The sequence below is a fragment of the Stegodyphus dumicola genome, chromosome 2 (genome assembly GCF_044657685.1).
Source record: "Stegodyphus dumicola isolate Sdum_Otavi_A_Nest chromosome 2, ASM4465768v1".
Classification (NCBI taxonomy): Eukaryota; Metazoa; Arthropoda; class Arachnida; order Araneae; family Eresidae; genus Stegodyphus; species Stegodyphus dumicola.
In genome coordinates this window covers 6,781,575-6,799,591 of record NC_140769.1, presented here as the reverse complement: position 1 = coordinate 6,799,591, position 18,017 = coordinate 6,781,575, and the positions used below count along the sequence as shown (strand labels likewise).

Below are 18,017 nucleotides of genomic sequence, written 5' to 3'. Positions count from 1 at the left end.
TCTTACATCACGTGATCTCCGACGTCACCGGAATGTATCTCATTACCGCTAACGATTATCCGCAAAGAATATCCGCAGACGATGCGCGCGCTTAAAAATGTTTTCCAGTTATTCTGTAAGTTTTGACTAATAAAGTTTGTTGTTCGTTCAAAAATGGCGAAAGTTGTTTAAACTTCATTACAAACCTACACAAGAATAAATATCTGGTGGTAGTCGCTGGAATTGAAAGGTGTGAAATCAGAGTTTATTTAAAAGAAAAGAAAATATAGTACTTGTGAGTATAAGTTTTAATGAATACTGTGCCATTTTTTATGAAAATGTTGCATCTTATTATTGAATTAAACTAACAGAACGATATTCTATGTTTAAGCTTTTGGATTAAAGCGTCAAAATATTTAACTTTTTTTTTTTTTTTTTTTTTTTTAAATTTGAGCTCTTACATTAGAGTGGTAAATTTATTACGTTGATATTAGAATATTTCTATTCTAAAATTTGAGCTCTTGTATTAGAGTGGCAAATTTATTACGTTAATATTAGAATATTTATATTATAAAATTTGAGCTCTTGTATTAGAGTGGCAAATTTATTACGTTAATATTAGAATGTTTATATTATAAAATTTGAGCTCTTGTATTAGAGTGGCAAATTTATTACGTTGATATTAGAATATTTTTATTATGAAATTTGAGCTCTTGTATTAGAGTCGCAAATCAAGAATTTTGTTGTTTGAATCAAGTTACAGGCTTGAATTCTTTTTATTTACTTTAAAATAATCGCCCAGACGGTATAGTGGTTAGGGCAGCCTACTACGGTACCGAAGTGCCCGGATTCGAATCCCGGAGAAGACATGGATGTTTGTAAATGTATAGCGTCGGTGCGGCAATCTAAATATGCGGCAAAGTTGAAAGTCTTCTTGTGTAGATTGGTGGAAGGGGAGAATGGTGGGAGACACCCTTTCCCTTCCCGGGGTGCTCTTCCTCAAAACTGGGCGAAGAACTAAGAGGTCCTGGAATTTGTGGAATCTAAAACAAAGCCATTAATGGCCCACAGTAATGTTTAAGGTTAGTTTCACAGATCTTTCAGCGAAGGGCAACAGTCGATCAGAATAAAACTGTTCGAAAACTTATTGTAGCTAAGTCCTAGAGCTGGACGATCTGCTCCAAAACTGGCCCACTAGCGGCCGAGAGGTAAAGTCGCTGAACACTGGTAGTTCCGATCTGGTTTCGAATCCAGACGAACGGGCTGGCTGTACGGGCGTTTTCGAAGTTTTTCCGATGTACAACGTGTATACGAGCCAGTTTCCTTTAGAAAGGCCTCCACAGAGGCATCCTTCCCCTTAGGCAGGTAGCCCTAGTGTGCTTTGTCATAACAAACCAAATCTGCGCCGGAACTGATTCAAAGAACCGATTCACTTTACTGAGCGAATTTACTCTGATTTCAAAAAAGGAAGTTGTTTTATAGTACGTGGAGAGTTCTTGTTGGAAACGTGCCGGGAACAGAGATCTGCTCTTTCGGTCACGAACTGATTCATTTTACTGTGTGAACTTACGCTTGATAGGCGAAAAAAGAACGAAGCTCTTTTTGGAAGCGTGGCAGAAAATTTCGACTTCCATTTTAGTGGAGAAAACATTGCTATTCTCCCATCTTAAAAGTGATTTTAATTATTACCATTTCACAATTTTTTTGAAAAATTTGTGTTCTAGAATTTTGTTATTAATTCTGTGCAGAAAGGAGGTTTTAGGGAATCTCAAAACTACGGATGAAAAAATTAGTTCGGGCGCTTGCTTGAGTCCATTCTTTCGATCCCACTTTTCGTTCGATTCTTTTTCCCGATCCCACTGTTTGTTCGAATTCTTCCCGCTTTATCCTCACTAGCCGCTGTTGATTCATCCGCCGTTCTGAATATTTTTCATCAAAGTTATTGAGCGGTGCGTCATAAGAAAAGAACCGAATCATTTCAGTGAGCGAACTGTTCTGATCCTATTCCATAAAAGATGGGTTTTGTCCAACTCTAGAAAGAACTGGAACTGAATATCGCTATTTCTATCGTGTTTTTGTTATTTGTGTACGTACTGGAGCTGATTAATTTTGTTATGGACCACAACATTTTTTCAGAGACCTGTATAAAATTAAATAAAGCTTTTGAAGTTACATTTAAAAATGAATAACTGAATTTACCTTTACATGGTTTGCAAGCTACACCACCACCCAGGGATATCCAGAAGAAGAGATCTCCAGGTCTGAGATCTTTAGAACTCCAAGCCGTTGTAGGGCTGCCGTCGCTGCAGCACTCTTCCCTGGTTACGTTGGTACGTAAACTTTCTGTGCACCTTCCATTTCGATTCACCAAGCTCCAACACTGTCCACCTGTGACAAAAAAAGTTTGATGTTAGTGAATTTTAAGACAACACTGAATTAAACACAACTTAAGATTAGAATTCCCATCTGTGTAATACTAATACAATTGTCACCACTTAATGGGATCGCGTTTGCCCTTAACTATTTTGAGAACATTAACCGAATTATAACATTAGGCTATGAAAAAAATATCCTTCAAAATAACAATGGAATTTAGCTGATTTAACTTAAATATATAACTAAATAATGTTGCGAAATGCCCAGCTGCGGTGAGATGGCTTAAACGCAAAGCGAGTTTAGGGTTGCCAGCAAATGGCAAGGAGAGGCAGGGTTGTCATATTTGGCTCAAAATCGCCCGTTTGGCGACAAAATTGGCGATATTCCATAGACGGATGAAGAACACTCTAGAACGAATTCTTAGCGGTTTGGCCCAGAATATTCTCGGAGGCAAGCCAAAAGCTATATAACACCTGCCTGTACGCAGTATATCGTCATTGCATCCTCGAGGTATCATCGAATTTTATCTTGAATGTGTTGAGCTTCGGAGAGCGATCGACCGAGTCGGGAGCTGTACTTTAGTGTTTTGCCGTGAAGCTGTCTTTACCGTTATAGCCTGATAGCCTAGTAGTTTTTCGACGCCTGTAACGTGTCTTAGGAACTGTTCTGGGCAATACTAGCTAAATAAATTGTGTTTTGATTCCTCATCAAGTGTTGTCATCAATCACTCCAAATCCACGAACTCGGAGAAACGCAACAATATATATAAATAGGTACTATAAAAGCATTTTAATTAGGGAAAAGTCATTAACAGTTAACTGTTTGGTATCCTTACGCAAAAATTCCTTTTTTGAACTGTTCATAACATTTCCACAAGTTACCACCATTTTACCGATCCTGTGGCCCTAATCTTAATAATCACAGAACATTCCTTATCTCGGTATTTGGAGGAAATTTACCAATTTCCTTATTTTGGTCTTCAGAGAGTGTACCACATGGTGTTTTTGAATTTGTTTCAGGAAATCTTCTTCTGTCATTAACGCTTCAACTCGAATTTTTTCCAATATTTTGGCGCGGAAAAATCTATTGTTCGCTAATTCTGATGAATCTATTCGATCTCTGTCAAACTTCGAAAACGCGATCGTTAGAGACTTAATCCCTTACCTGGCGACATGTCTCTGCCATTTGTCCATTTCTATATTGTATTTCAAACTTTATTTGCCAATTCTGTCTTTTGTTTGAAGATTTTTTATCTTTTATTTGGTGATTTTACTTCAGCTTAAAAAATTCTGTCTGCAAAATTTCGAACCAAATCTTTTATCAGGATAAGCAATGTATTTCCTACGTTTTATAAGGTATTTCCTCCCTCCTTTCCGCAAGCCATCGTGGCGTACCTGGAAGCACACTCGACGCGTATTCGTAAGTTCCGGAGTTCGAATCTCAGCAAGGGCATTGCGCATTTTTTCAATTTCGTGACACTAAAAAAATTCTAAATGACTCTAGATGTGGCGTCCGAACTAAAAGGTGGTGGACGATAATTCGTCACCTCCAGGATTTGGCGACTGAGATCTATGATCCCCAGTCTCCCTTTAAATGGCGGAGTATATAAAGTACTTTCAGTCTCCTTCCCGCATGCCTTCGTGGTGTAATTGAGGAACATACTCGACGTGCGTTCCAGAGTTGCAAGGTTCGATTCTCGCTGAGGACATTGCACATTTTTCACGTTTTCTGCTTCACCTAACGACTCTACATCGTATACAAACGGACAAAACTTCACTAGTTCGATCACAATACTCGAATTATACCATTAGCCGCGATCACACTAAAAGGCGCTTACTATAAATTGCAATAATCAGTCTCTATACATTAAACTTGTCTCAAATACATTTGAGCTTCATTTAAAGTAACACGTGTGTTGATTTAAAGTTATATACATACTCCTCACTTCGCCAGGTTGGTACAGACTTGGTAATGTTTTTGTTTATAAAGTTTCGATACTCCAGAGAATCCGTGTTATTGCAATTCGTAAAGTATACTGCGATTGTTGATCTTCAGAAGTGTTCGTGTTTTTGATTCATATTCTTTATTTTGCTAATAAAACGCAAGTACATAAATGCATTTCGATTTTAAATTACTTGAATATTTCGGCTGCTAGATTCTCGACGCGTTTCGAATGTTCGAAATAGCCTGAGCCTGTAGTGGAAAACCACATCAACTACAGACTGAAGACATGCTTTTACAAATTTTCCATCAACGAAAGTTTTTCTACATTTAGCAATTTTTTTTTTTATGTAGCTAAAAAGAACACTATTTTCGGACTCTTTATTCGCTCTAAAGAAAAACGACAGCTGACAATTAAGCTTTGATTTTAATTCACTAACATAATGGCTTCGAGAACATGCCTAAATTCATTGCCTACGTCCCTGGATTCCTATACACAATAAATAATAATACTTAAAAGAAAAATAGGAACAAAAATTCAAATCTACACGCTAATGCATTTTTAAAAACTTTAAGTAATGAAGCCAACAATATACAATAATTTCACAATATATATCTATCTATACATATAATAAAAGAAAGAGTCTGTCTGTGTGTGTGTCTTTCGTTCGCGCTTCGCGTAAGCTAATAGAGCCACGTCTACGAAATTTGGTACATAGGTGCATCTAGACAAGCGCCAGTGCACCTCGAAGCGATTTATTCGAAATTCGAATTCGAAATTTTTTTATTATTATTATTTTATGTTTTGTGACGAAATCGCGTCATTTTGAGACATAATGGGCTATAGGAAAGCGAGATTTTGCTTTAAACCACTCCATTTTCACATCGTCATGAAACGTAGGCACTTAGCTATTTTATGAACTTAAAATAAATTTCGTGTTTCAATAAATCGATTAAATACGAATTTATTTAAGAAAGTGAGCTTAACACCTTTTCAACGGGACTTTTTCTAAAAAAGTTTATTTTTAAAAATTTACAGTTTATTTTTCTTTGATTTTTGGACACATTAAACTTTCATCCTTGCGACTGCTTTTACAAAAAGAGTTTTGGAAAAATGATAATATTTTGTATTTAAATTTTTTTTTAAATGAAGCTTCCGAGTACACTTCTCACATCTCACATCTTTAAGAATGTGATTTTGGCAACAATTTTCCTGTCTTATTGTTGTTGATAGATTTAAATTGAAATCGCATCATTTTGAATAGTTTCATTCTTTTAGAAATATGGGTTTGGCTACAATTTTTCATTGTATTTCTTATGTCACTGTTTTTAAAAGATTGACATATTTCATTGTCATTTTTATATATATATAGTGGCTAGCAGATAATAAATTAAATTAAATTAATAAAAATATTAACAGAATAAAACTGAATTAACGTCAAATCGTGCACTTGGAGCGATCACAAATTAGCGACACGACTTTGGATTTTGCCATATAATGAAAATAAACTGAAGATCAGCCCTTTCCCTAATGAACTCACTCAGAGCAATTAATTATCGCTATATAATTTTTAAATTAAACACAAATTAGTTATTATTTAATTTTCAGTTTTCTCAAAGAAAACGATTTTAGTCTCGAATTTTTATATTAGAAAATTTTTGCCCTTAGGAAGTGGATTATAATTTATTTCTAGTTTTAATACCAATACTCATGCTTCTTTTTAGCTTAATATCTGTTGTTAATGAAATTATATTCATATTTAATTTCAGTTGTAAATATAAGGTACTTTCTCCCTCCTTTCCGCATGCCTTAGTGGTATAATTGGATAGTACGTCATCTAGTAATTGGGAGATCCGATGTTCGAATCCTGGGAAGGACATTGTACTTTTCTCATGTCTCCTCCAACGATGAACCAACGATGAACCTAATGACCCTGTAATATGTATAATGATTTCTATCGTTTTTAATTTATGAACTTTGTAAAGCTTTAATCAATCGCCTGGTGTCCAAAAACAGATCAGTTTTACAATCCATTTTACATAGATTTCTTTAAGAAAAACTGTTCCAGTTTACAAGCATTTCGGCTGACTAATGACCATAGAAAAAAGAAAGAACATGTTCGTAAACTAAGGTTGTAATTTCTTTAAATTTTGACATTAAATTTACTCATATTTTTACTTACTTGTACGAAGTAAAAAGGAAGGTATTGTAATCGCGAAATGTTTCAGGCAGCATATTTCAACGAAAATATCCATTCTGACCGCTTTCGAATGCGATTTAACAATGTTTTTGCGTGACCTCCGTACGTAACGACAGAACAAAAGACTCTTTCCCTTAAAAAAAATATATAAAACTTATTTAAAATTAATTCTGAAGAGAATTTTTCGTGGCGTCTGTACGAACGTACGTACGTACGTGCCTACGAGTATCTCGCATAACTCAAAACCGAGTAGCCTCAGAACGTTGAAATTTTGTATATAGGACTGCTATAACATGTAGATGGGCACCTCGTATTTTGGTTTCAATCGGCCGCACCAAACGTATATAAATATTTATACATATATATATCCACTCGGTCACCCGGCTCAGTGATCTCAGTTTCTTTACTCTTATATGTTTGTAAATTGTACATTTTATGCTTTAAAAATGATTGAACTATGTTGTTCTTATCTTCCGGTTAAGGTTTTTATGCCTTTAGTAAATCTGTATGCAATGTTTTTAGAATTATCAACAATTTTAAAGTTGTTTAAGTGCCGCTAATCCTAATAATTTTTTTTTTTTTGATGGCGGCCATTGCTTGTTTACTTTTGAAACAGCAGAATAGTGGATTTGTTGCCAATCTAGACAAAGGTAGCTTCGCAACAACAAAGATAACGCCTTCATTTATTATTCCGAATTAAATCATGCTTAATCCTTTCTGGATTTTTTTCGAGGAAATAAGTGTTTAAGATTTAAGTTGTAATTTTTAATACAGATATTTTGAGTTTTTATGTATTTGTGCCTTGTCGCGAAATAAGAACTGAATTAATTGAATGAGAAATACTCAATCGTCTGTGAATAACTGTTTCTTTTTTGTTTTGTTTGCTTAACTTCTTTTATACATCATTTTAGATTTATTATAGTATTTGAATAGAACATGTGGCAACGATTAGATAATTCTTCAAATGATATACATTTTGTGCATTCTGAGTTATAATTTGAAAGAAATATAACGCTGTTAAGTTATCCTAGCGCCAGAGTGTCGCTACGGTAAACAAATATAGTGAATTTTAAAGAGTGTATTTATTCTATTGTGGTTTATGTGCTATCGACGAAGAAGATTTAATTCAATCCAATAAGTTTAAATGAAATGCAAGAAAAATGCGTATAATTTGATATTTCGTACAAGGAAGTCATGTAGTGTACACATCAGATTTTTTAACTGTATTTTCCAAACATATAATACACTAGTAGGAAAATAATTGTGTGTTACTTACTAGGAACAAATAAAGGTGGTTAACTCAAAAGTTATGACAAAAAAACAAGAAATTCCGTTTAGATTCGTCTATTTTATTACCTAATCCGTTTCAGCGTGTGACATTTTACGATGTACTACCATATTAATACTTTCTTTGTTGTATTCTCTTATTTTCCTCAGTCTGTGTTCTTAAGTGCTGTAACACTACTTGAAAAAAAATGATGTCACTCATACTAACTTGCATATAACATTATGTGACACATAATTTGTCTGGCGAGTCTAAAAAACCAGAACAAATATTCCAGAATCAATGGACATGTGAACAATACGCCGTAAATCTCTTAGAATTCTTTCTGCATATAGTGGTCTCAAGAAGTTTGTGTCTGACAAATAAAATGGAAGTGTTTCATGACTTCAAGTAGCAATTAATAGGCAGATAGATTTTTGTATAGGCTCATAAAGAATGTTAATAACATTAAAATGTGGAGCTACTTAACCACTTTTAAATGCGACAACATAGTGAGTTTTTGCTCGTTATTTTGAAAAATGGTACGTTGAACCAATTTAAATTTATTGGCTCATAAAAAGAATGTTCATAATACTAATTAGAACTACTTAACGAATTTTAAATTCGACAATACAATGGTTTTTTTTGCTCGTAGCTATCGGACTATTTTAGAAAATGGTGCGTTGAACCAATTTTAATTTATTGGCTCATATAAAATGTTCATAATATTAATTAACTTTGAAGTACTTAACTACTTTTAAATGCGACAACCCAGTCATTTTTTTCTAACTATCGTGCTATTTTGGAAAATGATCCGTTGAATCAACTTAAATTTATAACCAATTTGCTGTACAAGCATGGTATTACCGCAACTTGCAGCCTGATGTTTATGCGACACAAAAGACAGTATTCGCAATACGCAATAAATTCTTCGATAGACTGATTTTCCCCTTCCAATAAATAAGAAACTTAGTTCTTCATTCGAACTGGATATCTATTTTGACTTCTCAACAGTTGCAAATTTAGTTCGAAGTGGTCAATAACTAAAATAATGTAAAGAACAATCACATTTCCCCGTTTGTGCTCTAGAGTTGAACGATCCGCTCTAGAATTGAGTCAAAGAGCTGATTTACTTTATGTGAATTTAGTCCGATTTTAGAAAACGAAGTTGCAGCTCTTTTACGGTTTACCTATCGTTAGAAGAGTGCCAGGAAAGAAATCTCCTATTCGTTCGTAAATTGATTCATTCTACGGAGTGGACTGACGTCTGACTGATTAAAAAAGAACGGAGCTCTGTTGGAAGAGCCAGGAAAGTTCAATTTTTATTTCAGGGGAAGAAAGAATGTTTATCCTCTCTTTTAAAAAGCGAATTTAATTTTAACATTTCCCAAATTTTTGAAAATTTCTTTTCTACAATTTTGTTCGTTTTGTGTAGAAAGGAGGTTCAAAGAAATCTCAAAGATATTGTTGAAAGAAATCAATTGAGAGAGTTAATATTTGGTTGAGAGAGTTTATTCATTCTTCCGATTCCATGGCTCGGTATTTTTGCTTTTCACTCCAACCTCGCTAACCGGTCCCGATCCCACTGTTCGTTCGACTTTTTTCGTTCTCCGCTTCATCCTCGCTAACCGCTCTTAATTTGTTTCAAATCTTTTTTATGAAAGTTATTTTTCGTGAATGTTGAGTTAATAAAATAATAGATTATAATAATTTCAGAGAGCGAGCGTTTCTGATCCGATTTCGTAAAACAACGGTTTGGCCGATCTCTAATCCGTAGAGAAGTCTCTGTTGCACTGTGAAGTCTATAAGAAGTCTCACTTTTACTTGTACTTGTGCACCTGTACGCTCAGTTTAAATGTTTTTGATAATTATTACTTCAGTATTTCATCTTATCTAGTCTATTTCATCTTATTGTTTCAGTATTTCACGTGAAAAGACATCTTCTCTCCATTTAGATCTCATGTCTTATAAATATATTAAGTTATGCTTAATAAATAATAAGCATTTTTTATTACGTGCTTTGTCATCAGGCACTACACGGAGAAAGAGGGATGCTTCATGGAGGAATTTCTAAGGGAAATTGGCTCGTATCCATGTTAAACATGGGAAAGGCCACGAAAACGTCCATGCAGACAGCCCATTTCCCAAGACTCGAACCCCGAGAAAATTATCAGTGTCCAGCCGTCCTTTACCCCTCAGCCGCTGAGGAGCCAAACAATAAGCATTAAATAGTTAAAAGTTCATTACACAAATATAAAGAAATTTTTGTATACTCTAGTGTGCAAAACTTACGCAACAAATTCATTTTTCAACATGAACTGTGAAACTATTGAAAAGGGATTTTTGCGATCAGTACAGTAAAAAGCCAACTCAGTAGAAATATGATGCATATGTCAGCAACATGATGTCAAAGGCTACGTCAGATGGGCACAAAATGCAAGGAGTCAGCGCGCATAGTTCGAGGCAACTAGGGACCATGTTAAATTGGCCATTTTCGATGTACCTTTTCTCAAAATCTGTTGTAGATACAAGCTTCAAATGTTTTATGTAATTAAGGTATACCTATCTGATTATACTGAAATGAGCTTTTGAAGCATTTTGAATTTTAGAGTAAATTACAGAATATTTTGTTAGGCATAGTAAAATTTAGCACTTTTCTCTCTCACACACACACACACAAAAAAAAAAAAAAAAAAAAAAAAAAAAAACTAAGTTTATTACAAAAAGCTCATTTCAGTAAATATAAGAGAACATAATAAATAAGCCATAAAAAATTTAGATACCTGTGAGCATTAGTTCCTGAGAAAAGGTACATCGAGTATAAAAAAATCACGTTTGGAGAAAAACGCGCCTTTATGTAAAAATCCTCATTGATCAAAGCAGTAGATGACAAAACTAGATTTTTTTACAGTTCTAATTTTCATGCAGATTAAAGAATGGTATTTTTAAAAAGATAAAAGAGTAGAGAATTCGATAATGCAAAAATCCGAAATCACAATTTTTTAAAGATTTTGGGGTTCCAACACCCCTTAAAAAGTAGAAAGGCGCATTTCCAAGGTTTTTTTTCTGCAACGGAAAGAGTGATCGTATGCGCAGTATAGCTACAAGAAAACACGAGGACGTCTTTACTGTCTGTCTACGAGAAGAAGAGATCCCGCCACAGTATCTGGCCGGTGCCGGTCGCTATAGCAACAGGGCTAGTATATTTTAAGAGTTGCTTTATTGTTACTTTATTTTTGGCGACTGTTGGCTGAGTAGAAAAGAGTTATCATTCGTCTTCAAGACACCCCTACGGTCAAGGCTCGTTTCTACGGCGACAGACAGCTGCAGACCAACTGGCGAGAGCTTTTCTTGTGATAGACACACTGTACACGTAGTAGAATAGCAAGCTCGATGAAGGAGGTAAATTGACGTTTGTTGCTCAAGGGTTTGGAATTCATAAAAGTGTTGTTTGAATTTGTAAAGACTTCCAAACGACAGGTCCAAGTTAATCCACGTTAAGAACGGTTAATGGTGGTCGGCCAAGGAAACCAACGGTGGCTGATGACCCAGCACAAAAAGAGATCGAAACAGGCAGCGGGCAATACTGCACAGCAGTTGCGCACGGCAACCGGACGGCAGATGTCCCGGTTTAGTGTGGTCAGATGTCTAAACAGGGGTGGTCTATTGACCCACCCTCCTGAACCCTGCATACCACTGACACCAATAGATCGGTGATACCGTTTACGATGATGTTGAGAACACAAAGATTGGCTACCTCGTCAATTTAGTCACGTCCTCCTTGCCAATGAAAGTCGTTTTAATCTGACAAACCATTCTTGGCGCTAGTTGATATATAGAGAGATATGGACACGCTTTCATCTCAATAACATCAGGAAAAGAGACCATAGAATGGTTTTGATATGCTTGTACGGGAAGTCATTATGATAAACTGACGAACGAAGCATCACATTTTTGACAGAGGTTCACCTACTGTACATCGTTAATGCGATGAATTTATCCTCCCCCACATGCGTCTTTTCAGGGGTGCCGTTGCTTCCGATTTTGCTTTTATAGATAACAATGCACGGCCACACAAGAGCCATGCTGATGAGGACCCCGTGGAAAGTGAAGATATGCACAGAATGGATTGGCTGGCGTACTCCCCCGATTTAAATTTCATTGGACATGTGTGGGATACTTAATCGTACCTGGCTTCTCGATCGTACCCTCCGGAGAAATCAGACAATTGAAGCACATGCTCCTTGAGGAATAGCAACTCATACCTCAAGAAATAATAGATAACCTGGTTTTGAGTATCGACTAAAGGTGCAATTCTACCATTCCATCATATCCCTTACTAAAACTCTTTGGTTTGTTATTCTCCCTCTTGGCTAGACAATTTTTTGAACCATTTCCATTCTGTCAGTAAAGTGTTTTCTTGTTCAGTCCTTGCTGTATGCATCCTATTCATTGTTTTGCTACTGTAGTTTTTCTCTTAAGTATTACATTGTGCCTCTTTAGTGGGAATTTTGTTTCCCAGTTTACTTTTCGTGTGATTCCAGGCCAAACAATAAAAGTTGCTTAAGTTTTGCACACTAGTGTATGTTAAGATGAATGTCTCAATCTATGATCCGCAAATCACAAACGATCCTCGAAGTAGTCGTACTAAATTTCCAAAAAGACAGCAAATAAATTTCAAATTAACTTCTGTACTACGCAATAGTTGAAAAATCTCCGAGTTTGGAAATTACACATGGCAACCGTCTATCACTTTTTCTCCCAAAACTGATATTTAATGAAATGTATTACCAGTTTCCCTACCTATGGACTTCTCACTCTAAACTTAGTAACAAAAGAGGGATTTGAAGCACTATAACTACGGTGCTTATTAACAGAAATAGAACAGGTATGCAAGAATCGACAGGCTTGTTCATGTCATTAATCTAAGTATTTACTAACATTTAATTTTTAACTAACAAGATAAAGATTATCTAAACTCTTTTATATTTGAATTATTACAGATATATAAATCGTCTTCTATTAACTTAATTATGTAATAGCAGTGCAAAATTACATAAATTTTAATTAATTATGTTTTTAAAGTATAATTATACTGGTAGTAAGAAGCATATGTTAAAAGATTTTCTTTGGAAGGGTATTAGACTAAGGTGGTGTGTAAAATATTCTAATTTATAAAAGCGGTCTCCGCTTTACAAAAAATTGACGGTAGGCTCTCCCTTTTAGTTTAGAGAGTCACGGGTGTTTAATGCCTAGGATTATTTAACGGCAGTGCGAGGATGTTGTACAACAAATAAAAAAAAATTGACAGGTGTTACTATGTTACATGAAGGTGATGCTTCTTTCGCCACAAGAAAGTAATTCGAGTCAATGAATTTGATTTAGTTTTCTCATACACTGGTGGACAACTGCTAAAGATGCAAAATGGAACCACAAAATGGAATGCAAGAAAATGCTGAAATTAGTACAAGTGTGAGATACAGAAAGACGTGTTGTGCATATGCAAATTTTGGATTCCCGACGTTTTTCCTCAGGCTACAAATAACAGATGTTGCTAGGAAATACGACATTAGCCACAATCTTGTTCCAAGGCTTTGAAAATGAGCATTTTTGAGATGTCATCGGCCGGCGACTCACTCGGTGGTGCACTGAGACTGAAATTCGAAATCATACAAATGGAATTTCATTCCCCGGGATTACAATCAGAACCTGTATGATTCAATGCCATAATGTGGACAGGATATCATCGTTCAGCAAGGCGGGCACATAAAATACTGATTTCAAACGTTCCCTTTTTACTTCCTTGTACGAAGTAAAAAGGAAGTATTGTAATCGCAAAAAACTTCAGGCAGCATATTTCAACGAAAATATCCACTTTAACCGCTTTCGAATGCAATTTAACGATGTTTTTGCGTGATATCTATACGTAAGAAAGAACTCTTTTCCTCCAAAAAAACTAAAAAACTGCTTTAAAATGAATTCTGATGAGAACTTTTCGTGGCGTCTGTACGAACGTATGTACGTACGTATCTCGCATAACTCAAAAACGAGTAGCCTCAGAACGTTGAAATTTTGTATATAAGACTACTATAACATGTAGATGTGCACCTCGTATTTTGGTTTCAATCGGCCGCGCCAAACGTATATAAATATATTTATAAATATATCCACTCTGTTACCCGGCTCAGTGATCTCAGTTTCTTTACTCTTATACGTTTGTAAATTGTACATTTTTTGCTTTAAAAATGATTGAATTATGTTGTTTTTATCTTCCGGTTAAGGGTTTTATGCCTTTAGTAAATCTGTATGCAATATTTTTAGAATTATCAACAATTTTAAAATTGTTTAAGTGCCGCTAAGCTTAATTTGATGGCAGCCATTGCTCTTCTTTACATTTGAAACAGCTGAGTAGCGGATTTGTTGCCAATCAAGAGAAACTTAGCTTCGCAACAACAAAGATAACGCCTTCATTTATTATTTAAATGCTTAGTCCTTTCTTGAATTTTTCGATGAAATGAGCGTTTAAGATTTACTTCGTAATTTTTAATAGAGATATTTTGAGTTTTTATGTATTTTTGCCTTGTCGCGAAGTGGGAACTGAATTAATTGAATGAGAAATACTCAATCGTCTGTGAAAAACTGTTTCTTTTTTGTTTTGTTTGCTTAATTTCTTTTATAGATAGTTCTAGCTTTATTATGGTATTTGAATAGAACATGTGACAACGATTAGATAATTCTTTAAATGATATAAATTTTGTGCATTCAGAGTTATAATATGAACGAAATATAATAATGTTAAGTAAACCTAGCGCCAGAGTGTCGTAAACAAAGTGAATTTTAAAGAATGCATTTAATTTATTGTGGTTTATGCGCTGTCGGCGAAGTAGGTTCAATTCAATCTAATAAGTTTAAATAAAATGCAAGAAAAAAAATGCGTATAAGTTAATATTCTGTACAAGGAAGTCATGTGATGTACACATCAGACTTTTTTTTTTTTTTTTCCGGGGAGGAGGCGGTCGTTTATTTGTACTTTTATCAGTAACATGCGGAATAAACTTCTTCATGGCGTTACATTTTTCAGAAACATTAGTGTAAAATGGATGAAATGCTAATACAAACTAAATGTACTCAATAATAAAAAATAATAAAATAAAAAAAATGAAAGCTTTCCGATTTTACATTAGAGGCCTTTTTTAACGTTTACTGTTCAATACAATAGCAATATCGCAAAATACTTAAATTTCAAATTTGCGAATAATTAACTGCAAAATTTCAAAATAATAAATTTCTTCATAATTTCCGATACACAGTCTCGCGCACTGGAGATAAAAATGCCCCCCCGTACAGTGTAGCCATTGCTTGCTTTGAAATCGTTGTGCTTGTTAATAAAAAAATTCGCTAAAGTTTTACAAAAAATGAAATAGATAATAAAACCAATTCCAAATTTGGGCTTTCCAGATGCCCATATTCGCAGTACGATTACGTCATTCAAAATTGTATAGCTCTAGATACCGTTGTTTTTTCACACTGCGAGAAACACACATACATCCACGCAGATTCTTCATTGTTTAATTTCTTTAAATATAAGGCAGGGCTCTAATGTTTGGTGGCAACAATTCGAAAAGTGAAACGCCGTTTTACAGTGGACTATGCAAAGTGCCAAAGCGAAATTAATAGCCCCTCTGGGCAAATGGCAACTTTGGGCTAAGAATTTAGATGTGAGAAAATGCGGGTTCTCCTGGAATTTTTTTCATTATTGTGTGTGTAAATATATAGATTGGTATTGTGTACTACGCACGATGACACATATTACGTAACGTAATTTTGTAAATGATTAGAATAAAAATAGTGTTATCGAAATATGTACATACAAAACTATTATAAGAGGGCTTGCGCATATCCATTAACGTCCTAGAATGAAACTGTGTTATAAGAGGGAGACTTGTACAACAACAACAACAAAAAAAAAAAAAAAAAAAAAACTGAAAGGTTTCAGATTTTAAATTGTGTCCAAAGTTGCGTTGTTTTAACATTTTGTGTGTTACCTTTATTTATTAAATATCACGTTCTTCGCGCAAACCATAAAATTCAGTTCAAGAGCAATATCGCAAAATAATTTTAAATTGAGCCTATCTTTAGAATTTCCGATACAGAGACTCGCGCGCTAGAGATTAAAATGTTTTTTTTTTTTTTTTTTTTTTTCCCTTTACAACGTTGCCATGCTTCGCTTTGAAATCCTTGAGTTTGTTAATCAAAAATTCGTTAAAATTTTACAAAATAGGAAATCGATCATAAAACAAATTCCAAATTTGAGCTTCCCCATGCCCATATTCGCAGTAGGATTACATCTTTCAAAATTCGATGTCTCTGTGTACCGTTGTTTTATCACAATGCCAGAAACATACGTACATTTATGCAGTTTTTCTTTATTTAATTTCTTCAAATATAATGCAGGACTCTAACATTTGGTGGCAACAGTTTGAAAAGTGAAACGGACATTTATAGTAATTCAACGCAAAATGGCAAAACGAAAACAATACTCCTTCAGGGACAAAGCCCTTTTGGACTAAAAAAATCGGTATATCGTGTCAGAAAAAGTCCAATTTTGTGTCAAAATAAATGTTAGAACAACGCTATATATAAATCTAATAACTATCCCAAGTCGCGCTTTCGAGACATGAAAAAAACAAGTTAAATTTCTTCCCCAATCGTGATTCAACAATAGTGATTCAACACAAAATCGCAAAACGAAAACAATAGTTCTTCAGAGAAAGCCCCTTTGGACTAAAAAAAGTGCTCCTTTTCGCGAAAATAATCACGAAAATTTGTTCCGTGGTAAAAATTATACCGAAATCATAAAAATAAAGAAACCAAGCCACATGGGGAAATAATATATCATCAGTGCTTCTTATTGAAGCCAACGAGATAGTAAAAATCCTTAATATTATAAAATAAATCCACAAAAAGTTTTCCAGAATGTTAGTCTTTTTCAAATATTCAATAATATTAAAAAAAAAGTATAATTTGAGCATGGAATCACTAACTAATCAGACATACATGCAAATATACTTTTCTCATACACTTATTCCCCTGACGATCCGCTTTGATCGGGACTGCTCTACTTCGATGATGTGATCTCTGCGTCCGACCAGTTTGTCATTTTGTGCCGGTTGTTTGATAAAATTTTAAAAGTGCCTAGTGTACCAGAAGTAAAAGCAGTTCAGCCTTACGTAAAAAGGCCATTTGGTAATTAAATTAGCCCTCTTCTACACGGATTATTACCAATCTATATATTTTATATCTAGAAGTACTTGAGCTAAAAGAAAAAAAATTTTTGTGGAACAAAACCTTTTAGTTAGATAAACAAAATTTTCTTTAATTTTCTTTCAATTTAAACAAAAGTGAATTAAATGGTCTGAAATTGAAGCTTTTCGAGGTAAAAATGAATGAAAGTGTCGCAAATAATACTTTAGAGCTGGTGTTCTCAACCGGCGGTACGCAAGAGAAAAATAGATGGTACGCAAAGTATTTTTAACTATTAAATTCAAAAATTTAAACCCCAGCATCCTGATGGAGTGTTTTCTCTAAATTAATGGGATCTGAGCTTTTTCAAGAGTAGTGGTGGTAGTAGTACTTTGTAGTAGTACTTTGTAGTAGTACTTTGTAGTAGTGGCGGCACTAAAGGTTTTCTTTTTTTTTGTTTAGGTGGTACGCGTTACTCAAAAGGTTGAGAACCGCTGCTATAGGGTCATTACGTTAAAGCAAACGTGAAAAATAAGCAATACCTTCCCGGAGTCGAACCTGGACATAACGCGAAGACAAGGAGAGAGAAAATACCTTATATACTTCCCCTCTTAAAGGAGGACTAAGGATTAGGGGACCTAGTCGCCAAATCCTGGTGGTGAGAAATCATCATCCACCACCTTTTAGTTCGGACTCCACTGTAGAGTCATTAGGTTATTATAAAGCAGAGGTGAGCAAAAAATTAGAAAAGTAAAATTTGTGAAGAAAAATGGGCATAATTTTTCAGTCATTTAAAAGTAAAAAAAAAAAAAAAAAAAAAATATTTCATTACCCAATCTTGCTCAAGTAACAGAATAAACTTTCAGCGTGCCATGTACATCGGACCCGGTCGAAACATTATTCTCAATAATGAACATCCTACGGTCGGAAGAAAGAGGTAAAACAGCTGAATTGAACGTAAAAGCTTTGCTGTAAATATAACAAACTAACTAAATTATAAACGTTATAGTGTT

General features: G+C 34.6%; 1 protein-coding gene across 1 annotated transcript in view; it reads right to left on the bottom strand.

The window, feature by feature from the left end:
- Positions 1-18,017, bottom strand: part of LOC118190099 (follistatin-like) — a 244,600-nt gene that overhangs the window by 93,286 nt on the left and 133,297 nt on the right. Inside the window, exon 2 of the mRNA XM_085810414.1 lies at positions 2,179-2,367. Within this exon, the coding sequence (XP_085666540.1) occupies positions 2,179-2,367 (189 nt within the window). The remainder of the gene's footprint in view (positions 1-2,178; positions 2,368-18,017) is intronic.